A 23,622-nucleotide genomic window follows, 5' to 3' on the forward strand; every position below is an offset into this window, starting at 1 on the left:
TGAAACACTTCCATCCTCAAGGGAAGCTCCTAAAAACAGGAAGTCAACAACTCCAAATGGCTCCAGGAAGTCCCTGAAACTGACCTGATTGGTTCATTAGTCCTCTCCTTCCCCAAAAGTACAGAAACAATAAAGACTGCTTAGAGTCCCTCTCGGTCAAGCCAAGATTCACAGAAGCTCACACAAGCAGAGCTGTGTAGGATAGACTCAGGCACAGCAGCCTGGAATAAAGAGACAGAAACCTGCCTGAAAGAGCTGCAGAGCTTCAGAGGCACTAGGAAAGGACACCATCCAAGCTGTTGATGTGCCTGAAGGCTGGGAAGTGAGCTCCAGGTTCCCAGCCTTTGAAAGCTGTTATCCATGCTGGGTGATGCAGTTGTCTGAGTCGTTTCTGCTCTAAGTAATCCCTCACCCGCATTCCTGTGAGTAACCCAAGTAAAACTCATTGGTTCACCAAGTGTGACTTTGGTCTGTCTTTAGTTCCCTATGGGGTAAGTAGACATTTGCTTACATCTCCTCGGGAAGAGTATCACACAACAATTACAACCATCTTAACCCAAATAGACTTATTGGTAGGTGTTCTCTAAAACTGCTGAGTTCTGAGCTTTCTTATTGCCAAGAAAGGAGGGGCCTCTTCCTCTAGGAAGAATGTGCTACTTCTATATGAACCAGTCTAGAGTGGTCTGAGATGCAGCCAAACTGTCTTCCCCCATTCCCCTGAGCCTGAGCATCTATCTGAACTCTGCTGACATTCCAACTCTCTGGGAAGCTGGCTGCCCTGGCTAACTCCTTCCTCTTCCTGGTAGTCTTTAGGCCCCGCCTCCTTAGTTTCCTAGCCTATTTTGTATCCAAGTAACTGAACTCCTTTATCAAGGACACCCTTTGATGAGAAGACATGTCAACAGCATCCTCCAGTTTCTGTTATCAAAAACTGCTTCAAGGGCCTATCTCTGCTCAGTGAGGCCCTGGTATAGCACCAAGTCACAAGAGCAACAACTGGGCTTCCCTTTCTGCCAGTCTCAGCAATGTTAATAACTACAGTCATGTGGTTCTCTCAAGCGCTACCATTTGGATTAAACAATGGCAACCCATGAAGTAAAACAATTGGTTTAGATTCTAGTGCTCCCTGACCGATGGATCCCCAGAAATAGCTGGCTACCAGAAATGCACTGGTCACCTTGTGGGGGCCAGCCATGATAAGCTAAGTCTGGGCATGTCACCCCAAGGAAGTTCTTGACTTCCAACCATTATCACCTGCCAGAGTAGAACTGGGTCCTCGATAAATTTAATAAGAGGCCTGAGTCTCAGTAGCTTACACTGAAGCAAATACCTGGTAGCAGAAAGAACCACAAGCTGAGATGACCTGACCACCACCCAAGAGCAGACCATTCAAAGGAAATGCCTAACATTCCAACTGCCAGCACTACTCACCAGGACACCCCTAGACAAATGTCAAACAATCAGGGATTTTGAACCTCAGAGACCCCTCACCCCCACCTTTACTACTATAAAAAACACAATTCTAATTGAGCTTCCGGCTCTCCAGTTAGTCCAATACCTTGGACTTGCAGAGAGACTGAGTTTGCAAAATTGGTTAAAATAAAGGCTCTTTGCTTTTATGTGTGGGACTCTGTTTCCTTGTTGGCCTTGAGGGGACTTGGCGGATTTGGCCATAACAACCTCATATCCTCTAAGCCACTTCCCTTACAATGGCCAATCACCAGCTGAACAGGAAAACATATCAGTCCATTTCTGTCCCTTTCATGCCCAGCCCGGAAGTGGATTGCTGGCTCCGCTTCTTGCTCTAGCGCTCCCTCTGCAGGCCTTCTCCTGAATAACACCTTACTGTTCTTGATTAATCACTCAATCCCTTTGTGGTTCCTTCTTGCCAAATACTCATCAAAACCATACAAGGTTAAGTACTGACTTCAATTTACAGAGAAGAAAACAAAAAGTTAAATGGCTTTCTCGGGGTGAGCTGGCTGTGAATGGCAGCTCCAGCCAGTATTTTAATCCAAGGATGTAGCAGAGAAAAGCAAGAACTTAGTGCCTTCCCCCAAATGAATACATTTATAGAAGTCAAAATAACAGTGAGGTAATCACCCAAAGAGCTTCTGTGTGGTTCCCTGGGCCAACAGCGACTGCATATGTTAAGCAGATGTAATGTATTTAATCTGGGAAGGAAAAAAGAAAGCTTTTGGCAGATTTTCTCCAAAACACTCCCCTGTACTGGCAGATAGAAGACATGTGGGAAACGGCAGTGCCAGACTGGCAGCAAATCCTGCAGCCAGAATAAAGTGATCGGCAAGAGAACAGCAGCAGAGCCATCCGGAAACAGACGAATCACCTGCACCCTCCCGGCTGCCCGTATGTACTAGTCACCCCAGGCACACCAGATTAGAGTCAGGCGCCACGCCAGACAACCACCTCCGCGCCCACGCAATTAATAAGAGCGCCTTCGCGTTTGTTTTCTGCAAGATCCGTTTCCGGCAATTGTATTACTAGTGGTTCTCAACCTTAATATTCAGACAAATATTAACGTAAGAGCTTCTCCGCTTTCCTCCGTCTGCCCGGAGTTTACAAGGAGTGGAGTGGCATATGCTAACTTGGTAGTGGTTGAAATGGCTCCTCATGTATGTCACCCCCCGCGGCTGACCCCACAAATGACTCTTAAATGAACCTGGATTGGAGGCCAGAACAGCAGTCTGCGAGACAAGAGTATTGGCTGGTATTTTTAAAGGAAAAAAAAAAAAAGAAGAAGAAGAAAAAAAACTAGTTCTGGGTGTTACTGAGAGACTCTCTAAACTATTTAACTATGACCTTCACTAATCAGCCCTGCTATTAGACTACTGGTTAAATTAATCTTGGATTATGAGCTATTGTGGTTTGTGACAAAAATTTAAACTTTGATAGTTTTAGCTTATATGCTTCTCACCAACATTCTATAATTTTTAACATGTTCTATAGTTAGGGGCTTAAACTGTCTAACCAGCATTTCCTCATGGCCAGCACTGCGGTCTTCCACTGTCTTGCTTCTCTACGGTTATTCTTCCAGCAGGTACTCGTCATACGAGGGGAGCGGCCTGCTTTTAAACACTTAGCTGCTCTCTCCAGCCACTGATACATTACTGTGAATACAGGAAAATAAATAGATCTGCAGCCAGCAGCACAACAGAAAGATGTGAGCCCTAGTTAACATAGAAAGATACCCAGCAAGTAGTTGCCGATAGCTGGGATACAGCACACATGACGTAGAAGGATGTTGTTGGGGGCTAGAGGGACGGCTCAGAGTTTAGAGTGGACACACTCTCGGAAGACCAGAGTTCAGTTCCCAGCACTCAATACTCAGAATTATTTCTAACTCCATATTGAGGTGAATCCAATGCCTCTAACTTCAGTGAACACATGCACTCACATGCTCAGAGACATACATACATACATACATACATACATACATACATACATACACATAATTTGAAAATAAATTTTTACTATGACCCAGAAATACCACTTTTGGGTATATACTCAAAGGATGATCAATCGTACCATAAAGGACATGTGCTCAACTATGTTCATAGCAGTATTGTTTGTCATAGCCAGAACCTGGAAACAACCTAAATGCCCCTTGACTAAAAAATGGATAAGGAAAATGTGGTACATTTACACAATGGAGTAATACACAGCAGAGAAAAATAATGACATCTTGAAATTTGCAGGCCAATGGATGGATCTAGAAAAAAATCATATTGAGTGAGGTAACCCAGACCCAGAAATACAAATACCATATTTACTCACTCATAAGTGGCTTTTAGACATAAAGCAAAGAAAACCAGCCTACCATTTACAATCCCAGAGAACAATGAGGACCCTAAGAGAGACATACATGGATCTAATCTACATGGGAAGTAGACAAAGACAAGATCTGAGTAAATTGGAATATGGGGACTATGGGAGAGGGTTGAAGGGGAGGGGAAAGGAAGTCTTTAAACTGCTGTTATCCGTGAAGATTTTGTTTACAAACCTCTCTCTAAGTGATATGCTGACATCTATTAACTGTAAAGGCTCTTGTAAATGCTTATTGGGCTGGAGGCATGGCTCAGTGAATAATGGGCTTGTCCTGCAAACATGAAGATAAAAGTTCAGATCCCCAGAACCCATGTAAAATTCAGACCGATGTTGTGGCCAACTGTAATTCCAGCACTTGGGAGGCAGAGAGAGGCTCCACCCATAAGCTGGTATGTTAGCTAGAATAGTCTAATTGGAGTGCCAAGTTCAGTGACACATCCTGTCTCATTAAATAAAGTCTAATCCATCAGAGGAAGACACCTGAAAGCAGCTACAGGTCTCCGTACACCACACATGCAAGAGTACCCATACACAAATATGTCTGTACACATGTAGACATACGTACTTATGTACAATCACACAACACAGACACACAGCAATGGAAAAAATGAAAGCAGGACCAACAAGATGGTTTAGTGGTATACATGCTCGCTGTTAAGTCCGGTGACCTGAACCCACACGGTAAAGGAGAATCAACTCAGCAGGTTGTTATCTGACCTCCCCATGTATTTCACGGCTGGCAGGTGAATGTGCCTCCAACATATATACATACATACATACATACATACATACATATAAACATAAAAAGTATTAAAGAAAGAGAAAACTTTTTCCTCAGGTTTTCTAATACTTTGTAGAATCAGTGTGCTAGCCACAGGGATAGATAAGAGTTTCCAAGAGGCTTGATTCTGTTCATCGGTATGCCTACTGAAATGCAGAATTATCTGTACGATTTTTGGAAAAATGCACTAATCTATTTCATTATGTGATCTTAAAGGTAAAATTCATTCCATTAACACAAGCACTTAATCAAACTTTTTAAAAATCTGTTTAGTATTATCTTAATACTGAGGAAACTTTTGAATGTCTGTCCTCCGTGGTTTAAGATATATTTGCACACCTTCATTTTGTGAATAAAAAGTTTGTACAGGAATAACCAGACATTGCTAACAATGAATGAATCAGTGGACAGGGCATAGAGAGATGGCTCCTTGTTGATGGCAAGAGCGCTTGCTGCTCCTGCAGGAGACCCAGGTTTGATTCCCAGGGGATCTGATGCCCTCTTCTGGTCTCTATTGGAACTGCATGCATGTTCTGCCCTCAAATACAAGCAGGCAAAACATTCGTGCACACCAATAAATAAATAAAAAAAGTTTAGTGCACAGGTTAGTGAATCACTTAAAAGGAAAAATTATTTGGGGATAAGACAAATTCTATCACTATTTAGTGGTTTTGTTTGTTTCATTTTAAGAATGTTCTGTCTTACACATTAACTTGCCAAAACAGACTTGAAAAAAATATGACCACATTCTGCTCTCCTAAAATTGACATGTTGGAAGAGTTTCTTATTTTTTTCTTGGAGTTTTAATTTATTTCTTATTCTAAAGGTAATCGAGCTTTAATGTTAGTGAACATATACTCATAAGCACATCATGAGTTTTTCAACTTAATAAAAATTCAAACTAACCACTGTAAAAACCATCTACAGAAGTTTTAGCCACTTGCAACACAACATTGGGGCACCGCGAAACACTCCCGCCCAACCCAGTGTCATTTCAGTTCTGAAAAGTGGGGAAGAAAACCCAAAGGACTGCAAAGTGCCAGAAACATCCTCAGGAGAAAGTGGTGCTTGTTTGTCATTATATCCAGGGGCTTTCGTTCTCACAGTTTTCTACCATGTTATACATAGGACAGTTTCCTGGTCATTACCTCGCTCTCATCTTTATTGTCTTTTATTTGGGGTCTGTTTTTAAATTTATTTTCTAACTTGCTAAGCTACATTTGCCCCACATTTTGCAATACTGCTTTGATTTTTACAACATTCTAAGGTTCTTTTGTCTCGTTATGAATATCAACTCAGTTGCATGGCAATGTGTTTTATTGTTCCAGCTATGGAGAGGTTTCATTTTGCATTTTGTTAAGTTCAAATTTATTTGCATTGTGTTAGCAATACATAAGACAATTTTTTTAGATCTCCCCCCAACATACAACTTTATGTAAAGCATGACTGAGTTTCGTGAACATTCCCTGTGTGCTAAGACAAATGAATTCTAGCTATTCACTGTAGAACTCAGGTCTGTTCAACCAAAGATGGCAACCGTATTTTCCATATGTACTTGATCTCTGTGAATAACAGAGATGTGTAAGGCTCAGGAAAATCTGTGGTGAGACAAACCACAAGGAGAGACGAGAAAGGACGGCATGAAAGTAAAGGAGGGCCAGAGCTAACGTAATCCAGCAAGCAGACGTCAGCAGACAACAAGGGGCAGTTGTTATAACAAGCACATACCATAACCTTATGAGATGCATGGGAATAGTCCTTATGAGGGATGGCTGGAAAAGAAACCGTTGGAATCGCCACGTGCGGTGGTGCATACCTTTAATCCCAGCACTCTGGTGCCAGACAGGCAGATCTTTAGAGCTTGAGGCCACCGTGATCTACATAATGCATTTTAAGCACACCAGGGCTGTATAGTGAGGCTGTATCCTGTCTCAGAATAATACTAATAGTACTAATAATGATGACGATGATGCTAGAATCATTCTGCAACCATTAAAAATAGTTTTCAAAGGTCTTCCCACAAAGATTAGGTTAAAAAAAATATGAGCTGTTGCAAGGATATGTTAGATAAGTCAGGGCTAAGGCGTGTCAAGATTTTGCTAGAGAACTCGTGAAAAAGAAAACGGATAAGAATTACAAAGAGCACTTGGAGCTACATATAACAACAAAGTACGTGTTTCTGCTTGGAGAGACCCAGCTGGCATCCTGCCTGGGCAAGTTTGCCTGGTTCACTCGTGAAATGCTAGGGCTATTCTTTGGGGCAGAAGCTGTCCTGGCAGACTACCCATAAGCCACTGCTCCTAGGAACCTCTGCCAGCAAGGAAAAATGTCTCTGCAGGTAACAATTATGAAAATGAAGAAAATGAAACGTACAAAATGCATGATGATGGGGTAGCTTTAAAATGGAGTACAGAGTGACCATTGCCAAAGTGTCTTTTCTTTTTTAAGTATTAAAAAAGGAGGTAAGCTACCAAAAGTTCTCCATTTCTGGTATATTTTATAGCTATTTTAAAGTTTGTCCCCATATTAATTTTTTTAAATGGTCTCAATAATTTAGCCGGCATCATTTCCAGAATATAGGATACAGGCTGCAGCAGCTACACAGAGAAAGGAACCTTGAGCTTCTTTCTGCACATTAAATCTCTCCTTCTGCAGCTGAATTGCTAAACATAACCTCGCTGAACCACTTGCACGAACTTCAAAAGGATCTCCAGCCACTCACCTGGATACAAGCCAGAGGCTCATTTGTCCAAATCGAATATCCACCAACCAAATATATTCTCCCATTATGGACAGCAACTCCAGATTCATTCTGGCCTAAAGTAAAGAGAATTGAATAAAAAGAAAAAAAATAAATTCCATTTCTTACATGTTTTAATTAACCCTTTTGCCACTGAGGGATACAATTTCCCCCTGTGGCATATTTGTATACTCCACAGGAATTTTGCAGCAATTCCTCACTGTCTCCAGAACTAAAATGAATTAGCCACTACCTCTCAAAGAGTGTCCTCTGTCTAGGTAGGACCAGGCCAAAATATCTATTACCAGCACCTTACTAAATGGAGCACTACAGATAGTAGTAGCCAGCTATGTAGGACCAATAATTCCATATTATTCTGTGATCCATTCGCCTGTGGTGGTGGAAACCGGGGATATTTGAGATAGGTAAAACATCCATTGTGTTCCATATAGCACTTGTGCCGACAAATACAGACAAGTGCTTAACTTTAAAAAGTAACAATTGTAACCCTAAGGCATAACAGAGGCACGCCCGCACCCCACGCCTCAAATGAAGACAAATGGCAGACAAAACAGATGAAAGTGCGACCCATTTTCCTTTACATAGTCAACAGTTTTAAGATTATATTAAAGCTCCCAAGCTGAGACCAGTCTACACAATCCCTAGATACTGACACGCCAAAATGATGGAAGGATTCCCCTCCCATTTCAAAAAAAGAAGACAGAATAACTCACTGGCACACATTCTCCCCTGCAGGCAAGCAGGGAGGGAAAGTCTCTTTTTACTGATGAGCTGGCACGGGATTGACTGGAGTAATAAATAAGTTGGAGGCCGAATCACAGATCCAGGGATCTAGGATCTAAGATGCCACTCTGCCTGGGAGATCAGAACTCTGCCTGGGAGATTTGCAATAGGCCTACAAATCATTTTCCAAAGAAAAGCTTGATACAAAGGCAGCCAAAATCCCTGGTTGGGCTTCCCGTGTGGCCTCCCAGCAGCGTCTGTAGGTGACTGGATGCCCACTCTGCATCTTAAATGTCTTCAAGTGCTAGGCTAAGCCACCAGTTAGAGACTGTGATTTTCCTGACGTCATGCAGCCCTGTCAGGATCCTGCCATTGCTGACCATAGGAGCTGATAAAAAAGACAAAGTTTTCAGCCCCATCTAGGACATCAGGGTAAGTGCATCCTCAGTGATTCACCCCATCCCTTTCTGTGAGGAATCCACATCTCTCATTGCTCTGCAGAGATGTACAGGTAGGGCATCTCTGTGTAGCCAAAAAGGCTCTGATACACACAGCGGCTCTCAAGTCTGATCTCTAGGCTGCACACAGACACACTATACAGTCATGACAAATAATGAAGACCACCATTTTCCTGACCTCCCAGGAGATAAAAGAGGACCAGGTAGTGAGAAGTGGCTGGGGATGGAGTGCTCGCCCAGCATCCATGAAATATCAGGTTCAAATCCCAGCACTATATACAATTGGACATATTGGGAAACAAATGTAGCCTCAGTCAAAGGGAGATTGGAGGGAGGGGAACAGAAATTCTTTGTAGCCGTTCCGATGTACATGAGACTCTGAATTTTAAAAAGGGGGAAATAATTATTAACTCTTGGTACCTTTCCCTCCTCCATGTATCAGAGTCTGACATGAGTATTACTTGATGAAAAGTGAGTTGATCTGATTGTCTTGGTCATTTGAGAAGGTACACAAAGGCAAAATAGAAACCAGATCCCCAGCCACCTGAAAGAGCCCAGCTATAAATCATGCATGTCTTCCTGGGTAAAGAAAACAATCTGTATGACTCACTGTTCACATAATATGGAACTCTAGATGGCCAAGAAACGAGTTTGGGAATGTTTTGAATCTCTATTCTATTGTTTGTTTTGGTTTTTTTATTTTTAGACATTCAAAATTTTTATTTTATTTTTATGTGTTTTGTCTGTGTGTATATCTGTGGACTTACTACCTGTGTTCCTGGTACCCTTTGGAGGGCCACAAAAGGGCTTAGGATGCCCTGGGACTGGAATGACAGACAGTTGTGAGCTGCTATAAGGGTGCTGTGTATCAAACCTGGGTCCTAAAGAACAACTATTACTCCTAACGATGGTCATCTCTCCAGCCCCTATGCTTGTTTCTAAATTGCCTAACCCCAAATACTTGCCGGTCAACAAGTTGAAATTACAGCGTGTCCACTGGTCAGTGTCAATGTTGTAAGAATCTATATGGCGCACGAGAATCCGGTCATTATTGTAGTCTAGGTCATTGCCTCCAAGAACATAGAGTTTCCTCTGGACAGCGGCCATGGAGTGGTAGACCCTTCTCTGGAGCATGGGGCTACGGCTTATCCACTTATTCTGAAATAAAACAGAACAAAACAAACAAGAAAAAAAAAACATTCAGGGGCATTGGGTTAAAAAGACTCACAAATAGCAAAGGCCGTGTGCCTCACGAGCCGTAAGAACACTAATGCCAAATGATCTTACTTGCGTATTATTTACGTGTCGAAACGTGTGGTTTTCATATGTGACAACAAGAAAGAATTACATGGTCCTTCCTAGCTTGTGGCTTCCATTTTAAAAAGAAAATTTGGTAGCTTTGCATTTTATAGAGCATTTTGCCTTTTATAATGCCATTTTAAATTTCATGATGCTTAGCTCATGGAAATCACTTCGGTTTAAGCACATGGGTACAGTGTGGAAGATAATGTAACAAGCAAAAAAACAGTCTAGATCAAGACTACGTAAGATGTAATCCACACGCAGACCCACCCCCACCCCTGGCCCCCTACTCCCGAGCTCATCTCTTCATCTATGCAGTGGGGACAATAAAGCCTGCATGATATCCACTTATGATTCAGAAAATGTCTCACATGTAATAAATGTCCAGTACATGCTCACTGTTTTAAAAATACAGAGTTTGAGAACATGTGTGGTGCCCTAGGAAGGCAGAGGCAGGCAGATCTCTGTTGAATTCAAAGCCAACCTGGTCTACATACTGAATTTCATGCCAGACAAAGCTACATAGTGAGATCGTGTCTCAATAAAAGGGGTAGGGGTATATACACATTGAGTAACCCAGGTCCCAGATAAGTTAGGGTGAAGGAAATGTTCCCATTCTCTCCAAAATTAACCTGAGATTGGAGGACAAGCTAAAAATTGTTTCAGTAACAACGTTTCCTTTGTATCTGAATCCTCTCACACTTTAACACTCTGATTTATGTTCTTCATCAAGTAGGAGAGCTAGGTCTAGACATATTTATCTATTTTGGTAGAAGGCCAAGCTTTATATGACAATGTTAAGGAATGGTAAAATCTTTAATATTTGGCTCTAGATCACCCACAATAATAAGAATGCTAAGTTCAGCCCCTCTTAACCTAAGATTCCTATTTAAAATGCAATAGCAATTTTAAAATTATCTGAGAATCAACCGTGACTTTAAATTTAAATCGCAAGTAACCAATTGACAGACAAGTAAACTGAGTGATAGATTAATAAACAAATCCAACCACTTCCTTCCTCATAGACATTCAGCATATAGGAAAGAACCTCATTTCCTTTTGCCAAGACAAAATTGGATTGGAACCAGAAAACTCATATGATGTTTTGCATGCACAGAATTTCACCAGTTCACAAAGCTGCAAAGAAAAAAGCAGACTACAACACAAACATGCGTGTATAAACATTGGCATATATACTATAGGCACTTAGCACTATAGGCACATACACTGGGGCATGTATTCACTACAGGCACACACACTGTGGTGTGCATCCCTTCCAGGCACACACACCAGGGCATTTATATACTACAGATACATACTGTGCAACCCTATTCACTACAGGCACATATAGTGGCATTTATTTGTTATGGGCATATGTTTGCTCATTTCTAATTTCTCAGAGCAAACTGCAGGAAAAAAAAGACATTGTTTAGTTTGAGAAGCTTATCCTGTTTGGTCCCTCTGAACACAGAATCTCTGCAATCAAATACGGCCTTTAATAAATAGTCAAAGCTAGATTTCAGGCATTTTGCTAAGAAATATCTTTAATGCATTATGCTTGAGTGAATTTTAAATTTCTGACGATGCTTATCTTGGGTGCTCTCTCTGCGATAACCTATTACAGTATTAGGAATCTGTGTTTGCATTAGCAGTCCAGTCCCCTGCCACAAGACAGTAGATGCCATCTGGTTTGCAAAGCCTGCCTCCATCCCCTGATTATATCTTTAGCTTCCTTCACTGCAGTGCCTGCCAGGTGAGCCGCCACCCGCTGCAAAGGCAAAGAAGAGGAGAGGCCTGGTGGGGTCATTCCTAATAAGCTAGCGTGTGAATACTAATCAGTGGTGGGGAGCCAGAGGTCACCCCAGCCTGCCTGTTGGCAGGTAGCAATGTGCTCTGTGGCAGATGGCAGGCATTATCGACTCTCCACAAAGGCCTAGAAGAGAAATAAGCACCAGGGCTGAATGATAGAGTTATTGAGATTCCGAGCAAGATGCAAGCAGATGTGATGTTTGCCAGTACCTACCGTAAACAATATGCCAGCAGAATCTTTAAAAAAGAGCATGTGTGTACAAACATGAGAGAGAACTCATTTAAGCAGTGTTAATGCTGCCTTCTTCCTTAACCATGTGTGCACCAAGCTCAGGCTTCTGCAATTAGCGCTCCCTCATGAGACAGCGGACCCACGAGCGTGCAGTCTCTGCAATCCACAACTTTTAATAATATCAAGAGAGACACTTGGAAAAAGAGAAATGCCCTCCTCAGTAAAGTCATTGTTAAAAATGCTGCAGAAATACCAGGAACTCTATGCATAAGCTTGTGGTACCTAACCAGCTGCAGCCTGCCAAAGTCAACCTGTTGTTTCATATCCAGATATCGCTAGCTGATAGATATTAAACCTCCACATCATGCCGTTTTGAAATACTGTCACAATAAAAACAATATTTAGATATATAAGTCATAGAAATGGCAAAACTCATTAGAGTTTGCCTGTTTGAAGATTTTGTTTTAGAAGGAAGAGAGAATAAAAACATGTTTCGTTTTAGGGGAAAGGGGGAATTAAGTGTGCACCAAAACTGCATAAAAAGGGTCGATCTGTTAGAGGCACTCCATTCTCAGACTCCTTCAGTTACTTCCAAATGCCTTTGTCCTAGATAGTATTCTAGAACACAGTTGGCTATGGGAAGTCAAATGACATTATTTGATTTGAGAATAACAAGGTCATCGTGACGTTTCCTGCCCCAAATGCCATCCCTTCCAGAAGGACACGGCTACAGTCAAAGTCCCCTCTACGGAACGCAAAGCATGATGCTAGAGGAGCTGAACTTCTGCGGTAATAATGAGCAACCAAAGGTATTCCCCTGGATTCGTTCTTTTTCCCATGTAGCTTAAGGTGCTTTTGTGTGGCATTCTAATGAATATCTCCCGCAGAAACCTTTCCTAAATGCATCTTAAGGCAATGACTTCTTATCAAGTGCTTACCTGGTTGGGTTCATACACCATCAGTCTGTTTTGATACTGTGCCGTGTTAGTTACCCCACCTGTAATGGAATAGCGCATGTTAGACCCTTCCAAAATAAGTATGAGCTACAAACAAAGGACAGTTAGCTCCAGTTGAGGATCTCTGTATGCTATCAAAGAGAACCCATGACATAATTAAGAAATGTATTGTAGGGGTGGGGGATGGGAGGAGAGAGTGTGGGGAGAGATGACTGGAACTGGGGCACATGGGGGACCAATGTGGAAACCTAGTGAGTGCAGTGGAAACTCCCTGGAATCTATGAGGGTGATCCTAGTGAGGAGTCATGGGGGATACAGTGCCTGAAACAGCCATCTTCTGTAACCAGGCAAGACTTTCAGGGGTGCGACTGTGACATCAACTCAGCCCTAAAACCTTCCACCCACAGGGCTGTCCTGCCTGCAAGATGTGCTGGGGTAATGGTGGTTCAGAGCTTTGTGGGAGTGGCCAACCAATGACTGGTCTAACCTGAGGTCCATTACCACACGAGGGAGCCCATGCCCAACACTGCCGGGATGGCCAGAAACCAGGGGCTGGTTAGCCAAAATACGTAGGAATAGAAGAAACACAACTAGCCGAATGGAAAAAGAAAAAAGTCAATGCAATGATTCCTAATGCTATCCTGCTATACTCATAGACCAGAGTCTAGTTCAGTTGTCAGAGAGGCTTCATTCAGCTGCAGAGAGGAGCAGATGCAGAGACCCACAGCTAAACATTAGGCGGTCGGTCAGCTTGCAAAAGCCCGCTAAAGAGGAGGAGGAAGGACTGTAGGAGCCGGAGTTGCGGAGGGCACGACAACACAGCCCGCAGAATCCACTCATCAGTGCTCCTAGGGGCTCACACAGACCGGATTGGCAAGAGCCTGCATGGATCTGCATCGCTTCCTCTGCATATATGTTATGCTGGTGTAGCTGGGCGTTCTTGTGGAGCTCAGTGGAAGTGGGGGGTGTCTCTGACTCTTCTGCCTGTTTTGGGAATCCTTTTTCTCCTAATGGGTTGCCTCATCCAGCCTTGGTTTGAGGGTTTGTGCCAAATCTTTACTGTAATGTGTTAGGCTACGCTGTGTTTGGATGCTATCCCTGGAAGGCCTGCTCTCTTCTGAAGGGAAACAGAGGAGTGGATCTGGGGGAGGGTAGAGAGTCGGGGAGGGGACTGGGAGAAGTGGAGGGAAGGGAAATTGCAGTTGGGACATATTGTGTGAGAGATGAATAAATGAAAGAAAGAAACATATTGTAGAAGAAGCAGATTCCCCTTCCAGAAACATTTCAGTACTAGTCTGCTCGAGAGTGAGCGATGATGAGAAGTCCCCAAGTACAGCAAGCTGCCCTGCATGGCCAGATGAAGGGGCAAAGGCGTGGGGTGAATACAGCACACAGATTAAATTTCTCTCTGGATAATTTATTCTAGGGGCAGAGTTACACAAACTGTCCCTGTCCTTACCCAAGTTGGCAATGTCCGAGTTCTAAGCTCTGTGCATGAGCAAGGTGGTAGCTTTCTATTTCTTTGGAAGGATCACATAAAGCAAAAGGCATTATCTATCAAAAGATATTTAGGCCCAGTACTATGTAGTAGAAAATAATAATATCAATGAATGTGCCACATTTAAAAATAAAAACAGAGATTATATTTAATAATACAGTTTCAACTGGCTAAAAATATTATCTTAATATGAAATCCATATAAAATTTACTGAGGGTTTTTTTTTTCCATACAAGATCTTCAAAATCTGTTGACTGAGGCTTCTGTACCACTCAATCCCACAGCCTTTCAGTCCCAAGGAAGCATGCAGGGGTCTACATTAATTATAAACTGGTTGGCCTATTAGCTCAGGCTTCTTAGTAACTAACTCTTACATCTTGCATTAACCCATCATTTTTATCTATGTTAGCCACTTGGCTTGGTACCATTTTAGTGAGGCATTCTCATCTTGCTTCCTCTGTGTCTGGGTGATGATCACAAACTGAGCTTTCCTCTTCCCAGAATTCCCCTGTTCTCATTGTCCAGTTTCTACTTCCTGCCTAATTGCCTCACCTATACTTCCTGCCTGGCTACTGGCCAAGCAGCATTTTATTAAACCAGTACAAGAAACAAATCTTTAAAGGGTAAAACCATTGTCCCACAGCAAAAATCCAGGGTGCATCTGATACAACACAGTAGCCGCTTTCCAAATACCAAACAGAACAAGTGGAGCTGGCGGGTAATGGCTCCCAAACGGGACAGCACACGTTAAACTTCCCCAGTGCAATGACTTCAGTCAACTTTGTAAAATGTCCTTTTTTACAGTGCTCATATCTAAGAGACCAGACTGTCTCCTTAACTAGGAACCATGAAAGTCAATACTTTAACTTTTTCCTACCTGTCCCCACATAGGTTGAGGATACTTAGTCTAAAATTCAAAAGCCTAAAAGCCTCCAAACTTTTTGAATGCAGACATGATGACACAGTGGGAATCCTCACGTCCCGCCTCCAATAAGATGCCACAGCAAGAACACTAGGAATTTGTATGAAATTCTCTTCAGATTCTGTAAATAAGGTTACAGGAATTTTATGTTTAGAAATGGTTCCCGTCCCTAAGACATCTGATCATAGGTACCCAACTAAGCAAAAATCTGGAAATCTGAATGTCCCAGCACATCTAATCCCAAGCACTTGAAAAGGGGGATACTCAGCTCTTACATGTGTGGGAGCCCACAGTGACTCTGTTCCATCTTGACTTAAGGTCAGAGAGCCAAGCTTGCTCTTGCTCCATAAGGGCAATTAACAGGATGTTTGGCAAAAGGCATGGTTACTAGGTGTTTTGAGAATTAAAGAGGTGATTACACTTGTTCATTCCTTGAGCCGTGGTAAGAAAGTCTTTTGCCCTCCCTTTTTTGCTTTGGGCATAAAAAGGGTATGAGAAATAAATTTGAGGCTGCTGCAGTATTCGCCGAGAGCCCTCCTGATTCTATCTTCTGTCTTTTGTCTCTTTCTTTCCTAATCCTCACTCCCCTATTCAGGTATTGTTCGATAAGTTGCCCGGCATACGTGCTTTTTTTCACGGTTATGCTGTACAATGAGCCATGTAAAATCAAGACATTTTTAATTTTAGTTTAATTTTTACTATTAGGTGGAAAATCTCTAAGGAACAGCACATAAATAAAAAAGTGAGGTATTTTAAAGCCACGTGATAATGGGGATATGAGGACTCCAAACCTATCTTTATAAATATGACCCATAAGTAGTTTCAGACACTACTATAAAAGGGTATTCTTAAGATGAATCATAAAGACCCAGTTCTTAAATATAAATTCACAATTGGAACAGCTGGAAAAGATGTTCCCATAGGGTTTTTCTAATGTGGAAGACACAGATAGCTTTAAGACTGAACACAAGGCTTTAGTATTAATTTAGGCTGCTTTCTGATGCTAGGACCCGACTTTGCTTTTTTAAAAAAAAAATCAGTTAGATTAGGTATAGTTGTAATGACTTTCTCTGTCTCTTTGAAATGTCAATTATTTTAAGACACTTGCCACTTTTAGGAAACAAGAAGATCTTTTTTAAGGACCCAGATCTCTTTGAAGTATCATTGAGGAAACCGATGTCCTTGTCCTCAGTTTTTAGTAGAGGAAAGGAGTTTGGTTTTGTTAGGTGCCAACTAGCAAATTCAAACGGCCTCATGACAGGGAAAAGGCTGCGCACTGAAGAACAAATGCACGTGCTTGCTGCATCCACCGAGCAGCCTTCCTTGCTCCAAAGTCCTTCCTTTGCACACTCTGGGGCTGAAGAAAGTCCGTGTTTCCAAACCCTTATTTCTGTCTTCTTTGATTGTCTATGTCACCCAAGTATTTGTTTCTTTGTTCTGGTAGTCCAAATGTTCTTGAGCAGGTCTCTACCATCAGCTCCATCCCCAAGAAGTAAATGAACCCGAATCTAGAGGATTAATACGTAACTCTAGATGACTTAGAACAGTCAATTAATGCCAGTACTAGATGGTCATTGGTCCAGGTCAATAATTTCTCAAAGCCCTAATTAAAAAAAAAAAAAACTGGATCCTCCATGTAATTAACGGTGGCTAGTGTTAACTGGAGAGTTTCTTTTTAGTTTTCAATTTTGTAGCCTTCAATCACATTTTTATTAGATTTTTTTTTTCAAAAAAATACCAATCCAAATTCCCACTCCCTTCTCTCCACCCATTCCTTCCACACACCCTCCCACCCCACCCCCATCTAATCCCAAGAGAGGGTAAGGCACTTTTCTTTGTGGAAGGTCCAAGGCCCTCCCTACCACATCTAGGCTGAGCAAGGTATATATCCAAAGAGAATAGGATCCCCAAAAGCCAGTACAAGCAGTAGAGATAAATCCCAGTGCCACTGCCAGTGGCCTCTCAGTCTGCCCCAGCCATACAACTGTCAACCACATTCAGAGGGACTAGTTTGTTCCCACGCTTGTTCCTTCACAGTCCAGCTGGAGTTGGTGAGCTCCCATTAGCTCAGGTAGACTGTTTCAGTGGATGAACCCTTTATGGTTTTGACCTCTTTGCTCATATTCTCATTCCTTCTACTCTTTCAACTGGACCTTGAGAGCTCAGTCCAGTGCTCCGAAGTGGGACTCTGCCTCTGTTTCCATCTGTTGTTGAAAGAAGGTTCTATGGTGATATTTAAGATAATCATCAGTCTGACTACAGGGCAGGGCCAGTTTGGGCCCCCTCTCCTCTATTGCATAGGGTTTTATCTGGGGTCATCCTTGTGGATTCCTGGGAAATTTTCTAGAGCCAGGTTTCTTGCTAACCCCATAATGGTTCCCTCAATCAAGATATCTCTTTCCTTGCTCTCATATCTGTCCTTTCTCTGTCTTGACTATCCAATTTCCTCAAGTTCTCCTCAAACCTCCCTTTCTCTCCTCCTCTTCCCCTTCTCCTCTTCCTTACCTCCCACCCTCATGTTCCCAATTTAGCCAGGTGATCTTGTTTGTTTCCAGGTGGATCTATATATGATTTTCTTTGGGTTCACCTTATTACTTAGCTTCTCTAGGATAGTGAACTACAGGCTCAATGTCCTTTGTTTATAGCTAGTATCCACTTATGAGTGAGTATATACCATATTCATTTGGTCTAAGGTGCCAGATTCAATCACCTTATAAAGTATATATTAATTATAGAAAGTAAGGCACCACTTTTACAATCAACAAAAGCTTCATCTACAGAGAACAGAGAGGGAGGAGATTCCTGTTCTTTAAGAAAGCTTTCTCTGGATTTATTTAATGTCTCATTTTTATAATAGAGTCAAATGAAGAGAAACAACATTTAAGAAACAAGAGGTCGCAATCCCAACGTAGAGTCAAGTCGTACACCAAAAGAAATAGCTGCATTCCCTTTTACTCCTGATCTTTGCTTCCTATCTGATTAAAACGGAATGTGGAAGAATTCTTTTTTTTTTTTGGCATAACCACATAAGAATAAATGAATCTATTGAGACCACACATGTGTTCAAGGTCAGAATGATTGCCAGTGCTTGTGATCGAGGTCATACCTGCCAGATTAATGTCCAGGTCACCTCTGATCACATCTCTAACTGAAATCAAGCAAGTAGCCACACTCCCAGTTCTTACTATGAAACTGAAAGCATCTCTACTTGTTTTAGAAATATGGATCAGAACTAAGACCCATCGCAGTAACCTACCCACAGTATGACAATACTGAACGTCTTTGTAGCACTATGTATATCTGAATCTGCCCATCATAGAATAAATATGCAATCAGTGAATTACAGTGTGGCCACCGCACCCCTTCAGCTACATGGGACACACAACTGATCACCATGCTCTTCAGAATTATTGTTCAGAATCGTTATTTATTCACTTCCACAGATGCATCCATAATGTGATTTTTATTAATCTACGCTCAATAATTAGATTCTTTAGCATTACACAGAAATTTTCACTCGCATGATGCTGCTGAGAATGAGATATTGGATCACTAGTTGGGAATAAAGATGGAAGTCCCAGCTAGTTATCTGCATGATTACCTCTAGAATGGGAAGACGCGGGAGGTGCCTGACGAACTAGGGCTGCAACTTTCGCCAAGTCGGGATTGCGAAGGGAGACTGGGGAATTGCCGCTATTGCTTTCCATTTGGAAGTAATTTACAAATGAGCATATAAACAAGTTCATTTCTTCCGCAGTACAAAAAAAAATAAATTTTACAGAAAGCATCCAAGTTTTCAGCCCACATTTATTCCGGAGAGCTCCGCTATTACATTCCCTTCACACGGCACTCTTCACTTTAGATTAATCTGCTAAAATGAGATGCTAAGGATTTGCATACAGATTTGACTATACAAAAATAGATATGAAATTAATAACAGTCTCTATATGTTTTAATTTCTCCTGCTCTGGAGTACCCTTGCCTGCAGCAGTTTTCCTGGCTTTGAAAGTCATCAAGCTGATTTGTCTGCTCTGGGTTATGATGCCACATGCTGCTGCGCTGTCCCCTGCAATCAAAGCACTCGCAAAGATAGATTCCATGCCTTCTTCTATCGAGTATATTTTATAGATTGGCAGTTTGATCTCTCTCCCCCACCCCAGGAGGGATAATCTGCATCTTAACAGCTTTCCATAGATACAGCTGTCATTAAATATGCCATCTCATATCAGTATCCATTTTTTAAAACCAAGTTTTCTCTAACTTTGAAGTGTCATAGTCAAAGTTAAGACTTCTCAGCCAAAATTGAAAATGAGCAAGCTTGCCTTATACTTTTGAACTGTCCCTTAAAGATATACTGCAGGTTCCCCAAAGTCAAATAAGTCTTTAAAAGCTGCCAGGAGGAATGAGAAGTTACTACCAGGCGACCACGGGTGAGAAGCACATTCTATCATCACGACAAGGGGAAAGCATTTTTCTTACGCTTCCCTGTACAGCTCTCCACAAAACTTGTGTCAAATGGATGAATGCATACCAGAGAGGATGACAAGTGACTGCCACGCAGCCTTTGTCTCTGCTACCAAGAAATGCTAAACACTCACACAGTGTGCAGGGCAACAATAGCTCGATCCTGACAGCCCCCACAAAGCAGTAGGTTAGAAAAGCTCTTCTCGTGCTTCGGTTAGAGTAGGTCCTAGTCTGATGCTATTGTTTTTTCTTTCTCTAATTGCATTTACTTATTGGTTGGCTGGAAGGCATGTATTGTGCTAGGGTGTGCACACGGAGGACAGAGGACAATTGGCTGCAGTGGGTTCTCTCCTTCTGCCACGTGAGGGCTAAGGGACCAAACTTCAGGCATTAGGCGTGGCCAGGCACCCTTACCAACTGATTCATCTCACAGGCTCTGCTTTTCTTTTCCAAAACCAAGAAATTCGTCTTTGATGAGTAGATGGTTCTCTGGTTAAATCCTAGGGGGAGAGGCCTGTGGTTCCTAACATAGACAGTGCTAAGGCACAACAGACAGCAAGAGACAAAGAGCTGGACCCTCTCCAGGCTCCAAAGAGGGACAATGCTGCCTGGAAATTGAAAATTGAGGGAAAGTCGCTTGAGTTTTCTGACGCTGTCTTGCATGCTCACGGTGCCACCCTCACATTGGGCTGGGAGAAGAGGAGCAAGATCAGGAAAAATTTCCATCTTTGGGGAGCCATGTACCACAGCCAGTCTCAGGCTTCTCATAAGCAAAATGAAGATCCTGATCTCCCTCAGGGGCTGAGATGACTAACACCCAGGGCACAAAAACAGTTCAGGAGGGGACATTTGCTACAACTCCATAGTCACAGTGTCACAATTTCTTACCATTTCCATGTGAAGGACATTGAAATAGTGAATGTACTTTGCATTCTGAATGCAATTTCCTGTAGCATCATTTGTTTTCTGTTGTATGGATATGTAGATGCATGTTCAATGTATGCTTGTATGTGAAGGTACGCTTGCACATTTGTGTGGAAGCTGGTGTGTCACTCCTCAGGGAAAACCCGCTTTATTGTTATTTATTTGTTTGTTTACTTTGGTTTTCAAGATAGGGTTTCTCTGTGTAACAGATCTGGCTGTCCTGGAACTGGCTCTGTAGACCAGGCTGGCCTTAATCTCACAGAGATCCACCTCCACCTGTCTCTCTGCCTCCCAAGTGCTGAGTTCTGGGATTAAAGATGTACCCCACCACTGCCTGGAGATTTTTTTTTTTGAATCATGTTCTCTCAATGGCTTGGAGCACACCAAATAGGCGAGATTCTGGCCAGCAACACCAAGGCTCTGCCCATCTTCACCTCCCCAGTGCTGGGATGATGAGAGCCTGCCCCGAGACCTGGCTTGCTTTTCCTTGAATTCCAAGGAAGCAGGTCCTCCCAAGCATTTTACACGCTGAGCTCTCTCTCCAGGCCCCAGAGTTATTTTTTTTTAATAAATAGAATAACTGCCTATTTCACTTGGCCTTTTTTCTTCTTTAATAGTTTCAATTTCCTCTTGTTTAAACGTATCCCAATTTCACACTCATAGTTTAATTACCACGAAAATGGCGACATCAAGTATGAGCTCATATTAATCATTTTCAGAGAACTAAACTCACTGTTATCCCTTGAGAAAAGTGGCACAATTGGGATAGATACAAATTAGTTCATTTTTTTTTATTTTGAGACAGGATTTCATTTTCTAGCCCAAGCTAAACTGAAACATACTATGTAGCTGAGGTTGGCCTTGAACTCATAGCAATCCTCCCAGATCATCCTCCTCTGTGCAAGTGTTGGGATTACAGGCATGAGTCTCCACACCCAACAAGAACAACACATTTCTGTTATCTATTTTGATAAGCCACAAAATGTCTATATTTTATGACGCTTCTAAACCAGTATAAAGAGTTATAACCAGATATCTTTATACTATATTGGCATGTTGAATAATACACTTAACCATGTACTAAATTACAGCTAGTGCCCCTATGGATTCGGTCCCACTTAAGAAGCTCACACAAATGGCTGTGTAGCTAATGCACTAAAACCTGTAAGAAGGACAGTCTCAAACTTACAGAGTATTTATAAAAGATTGCTAATGATGATTCTATCGTCTAGCATGAACCAGAACAAATGTACAACCTAGAATTCGGTAAACTGCCTACCATGTGTTGTTTTGAAACAATAAGTGAAATCTACCAAAATGCTATGTCAAGTAGCGGAACCCGCCATTTAAAATCTCATTAAAAATTCACTGTAACTTTCATTGATCAGTCTGTTGAAAGTCAGAATCCCGCCTCCAGAGAATCTGCACATTGTGAGCAGGGTTGCAGTCTCAAGTCACAACCTCCATGCAGCAGTCTCTGGCTTTGCTGGGTTCTTACTGGATCTTTAACTTTCCTCTCTTCAGCCACTCGCTCTGATGTAGCTCTAGGCATCTTGCATCTCTCATGTTTATAGAGCAGCCCCACTCAGCTTTCTTCACTACTTCTGTCTCTGTGGTAGAGACACATCAAACCAAAAACTGCTGTTTCCATAAGAAAAAAAATGTGGAGTTTTCAACTTAAAAGAATCCTTTTAGGCAATAAGCAATAATAAATATCAGTATTTCAGGGCATCGTCATTTTTCTCTGTATCATTTACTTTTAGAGATATGTCATGGAGAAGTTCTATTTAAAATTTAATAGTGCAGCCAAACACTAGGCAGACCTCAGAAAATCCTGTGGGAGAGGGAGAGGAAGGATTATGGGAGTCACAGCGGCCAAGGACACCATGGGGTCTGGGGAAGACACAGAGTCAACTGTCCTAGGTTCAGGGGGACTCATAGAGACTGAACCACCAGCCAGAGATCTTGCATGGGACTCATCTGGGCCCTCTGCACATGTGTTGCAGTCGTGTGCCTGGGTTTTCTGTGGAACTCCTGGCAGAGGGAGCAGGAGCTGTCTCTGTGTCTGCTGCCTGCTCTTGAAATCCTTCCCTGCTGCTGGGTTCCCTTGCTTAGCCTCAATAGGAGAGGAGGGACCCTAGTCTTGCTTCCACTTGATATTCCACGGCTGGCTGATATACATGGAAGGCTTTCACTTTTTTGAAGGGAAGAGAGAGGAAGTGGATGAGGGAGGGCTGGGAAGAGAGAAGGGAGGAAGAGGAAACTGCGATTGGACTGGGAAAAAATGATTAATTGATTGGCTAATAAAAAAAATAATTTAGTGTGTGTTTCTCAGACCTTCCATAAAAATGGTAAACAACTGATGGTCAGTGGTTCTCAACCTTCCCAGTGTTGCGACCCTTTAATATAGTTCTTCATGTCGTGGTGACCCCCAACCATAAAATTATTTCCTTACTACTTCATAACTGTAGTTTTGCAACTTTTATGAATCATAATGTAAATATCTGGTATACAAGATATATGATATGAGAGCCCCCCCAGGGGAGGCTGTGACCCACAGGTTGAGAACCACTTGTTTAGTGGGCCAACCTCATTTTTAAAACCAGAAATAGAATTCAAATCCTGTCAAATACTAGCTCTCTGACCAGGGGACTACTGGAGCACTTTATGCTTCATTTTCTGGACAGCAATATAAAGATAAACAAAATATTCTTCAGGACTCCATTACGTGAGGTAAGGAGAAGTGTTCACTGGTTTTCAGGATGTAGGAGATCTGAATGTTCTTTCCTTTAAACCACTTAGTTTTTTTGTTTGTTTGTTTGTTTGTTTTGCATTGCGAGTAACTCATTTCTTATTGGCTTCCATCTCAGTTCACCAGGAAGGTTTGTTTTCATTTCTTTCAGATGGCTGGGAGTTTAAGGTTTGGGTAGAAGTAAGAGAGAGAAT

General features: G+C 42.1%; 1 protein-coding gene across 2 annotated transcripts in view; it reads right to left on the reverse strand.

The window, feature by feature from the left end:
- The window catches only part of Klhl32 (kelch like family member 32), a 200,090-nt gene that overhangs the window by 8,176 nt on the left and 168,292 nt on the right, over positions 1-23,622 (reverse strand). For both annotated transcript variants that reach the window (XM_050144952.1, XM_050144953.1), the window contains 3 exons: positions 12,851-12,909; positions 9,535-9,727; positions 7,350-7,444 (listed from right to left, as the gene is read on the reverse strand). In XM_050144952.1, coding sequence (XP_050000909.1) covers positions 7,350-7,444; positions 9,535-9,727; positions 12,851-12,909 — 347 coding nt within the window. The remainder of the gene's footprint in view (positions 1-7,349; positions 7,445-9,534; positions 9,728-12,850; positions 12,910-23,622) is intronic.

Source organism: Alexandromys fortis, unplaced genomic scaffold (assembly GCF_014885135.2).
Source record: "Alexandromys fortis isolate MF-2015 unplaced genomic scaffold, M_Fortis_MF-2015_v1.1 scaffold_2_1_26212458, whole genome shotgun sequence".
In the NCBI taxonomy this organism is placed as follows: Eukaryota; Metazoa; Chordata; class Mammalia; order Rodentia; family Cricetidae; genus Alexandromys; species Alexandromys fortis.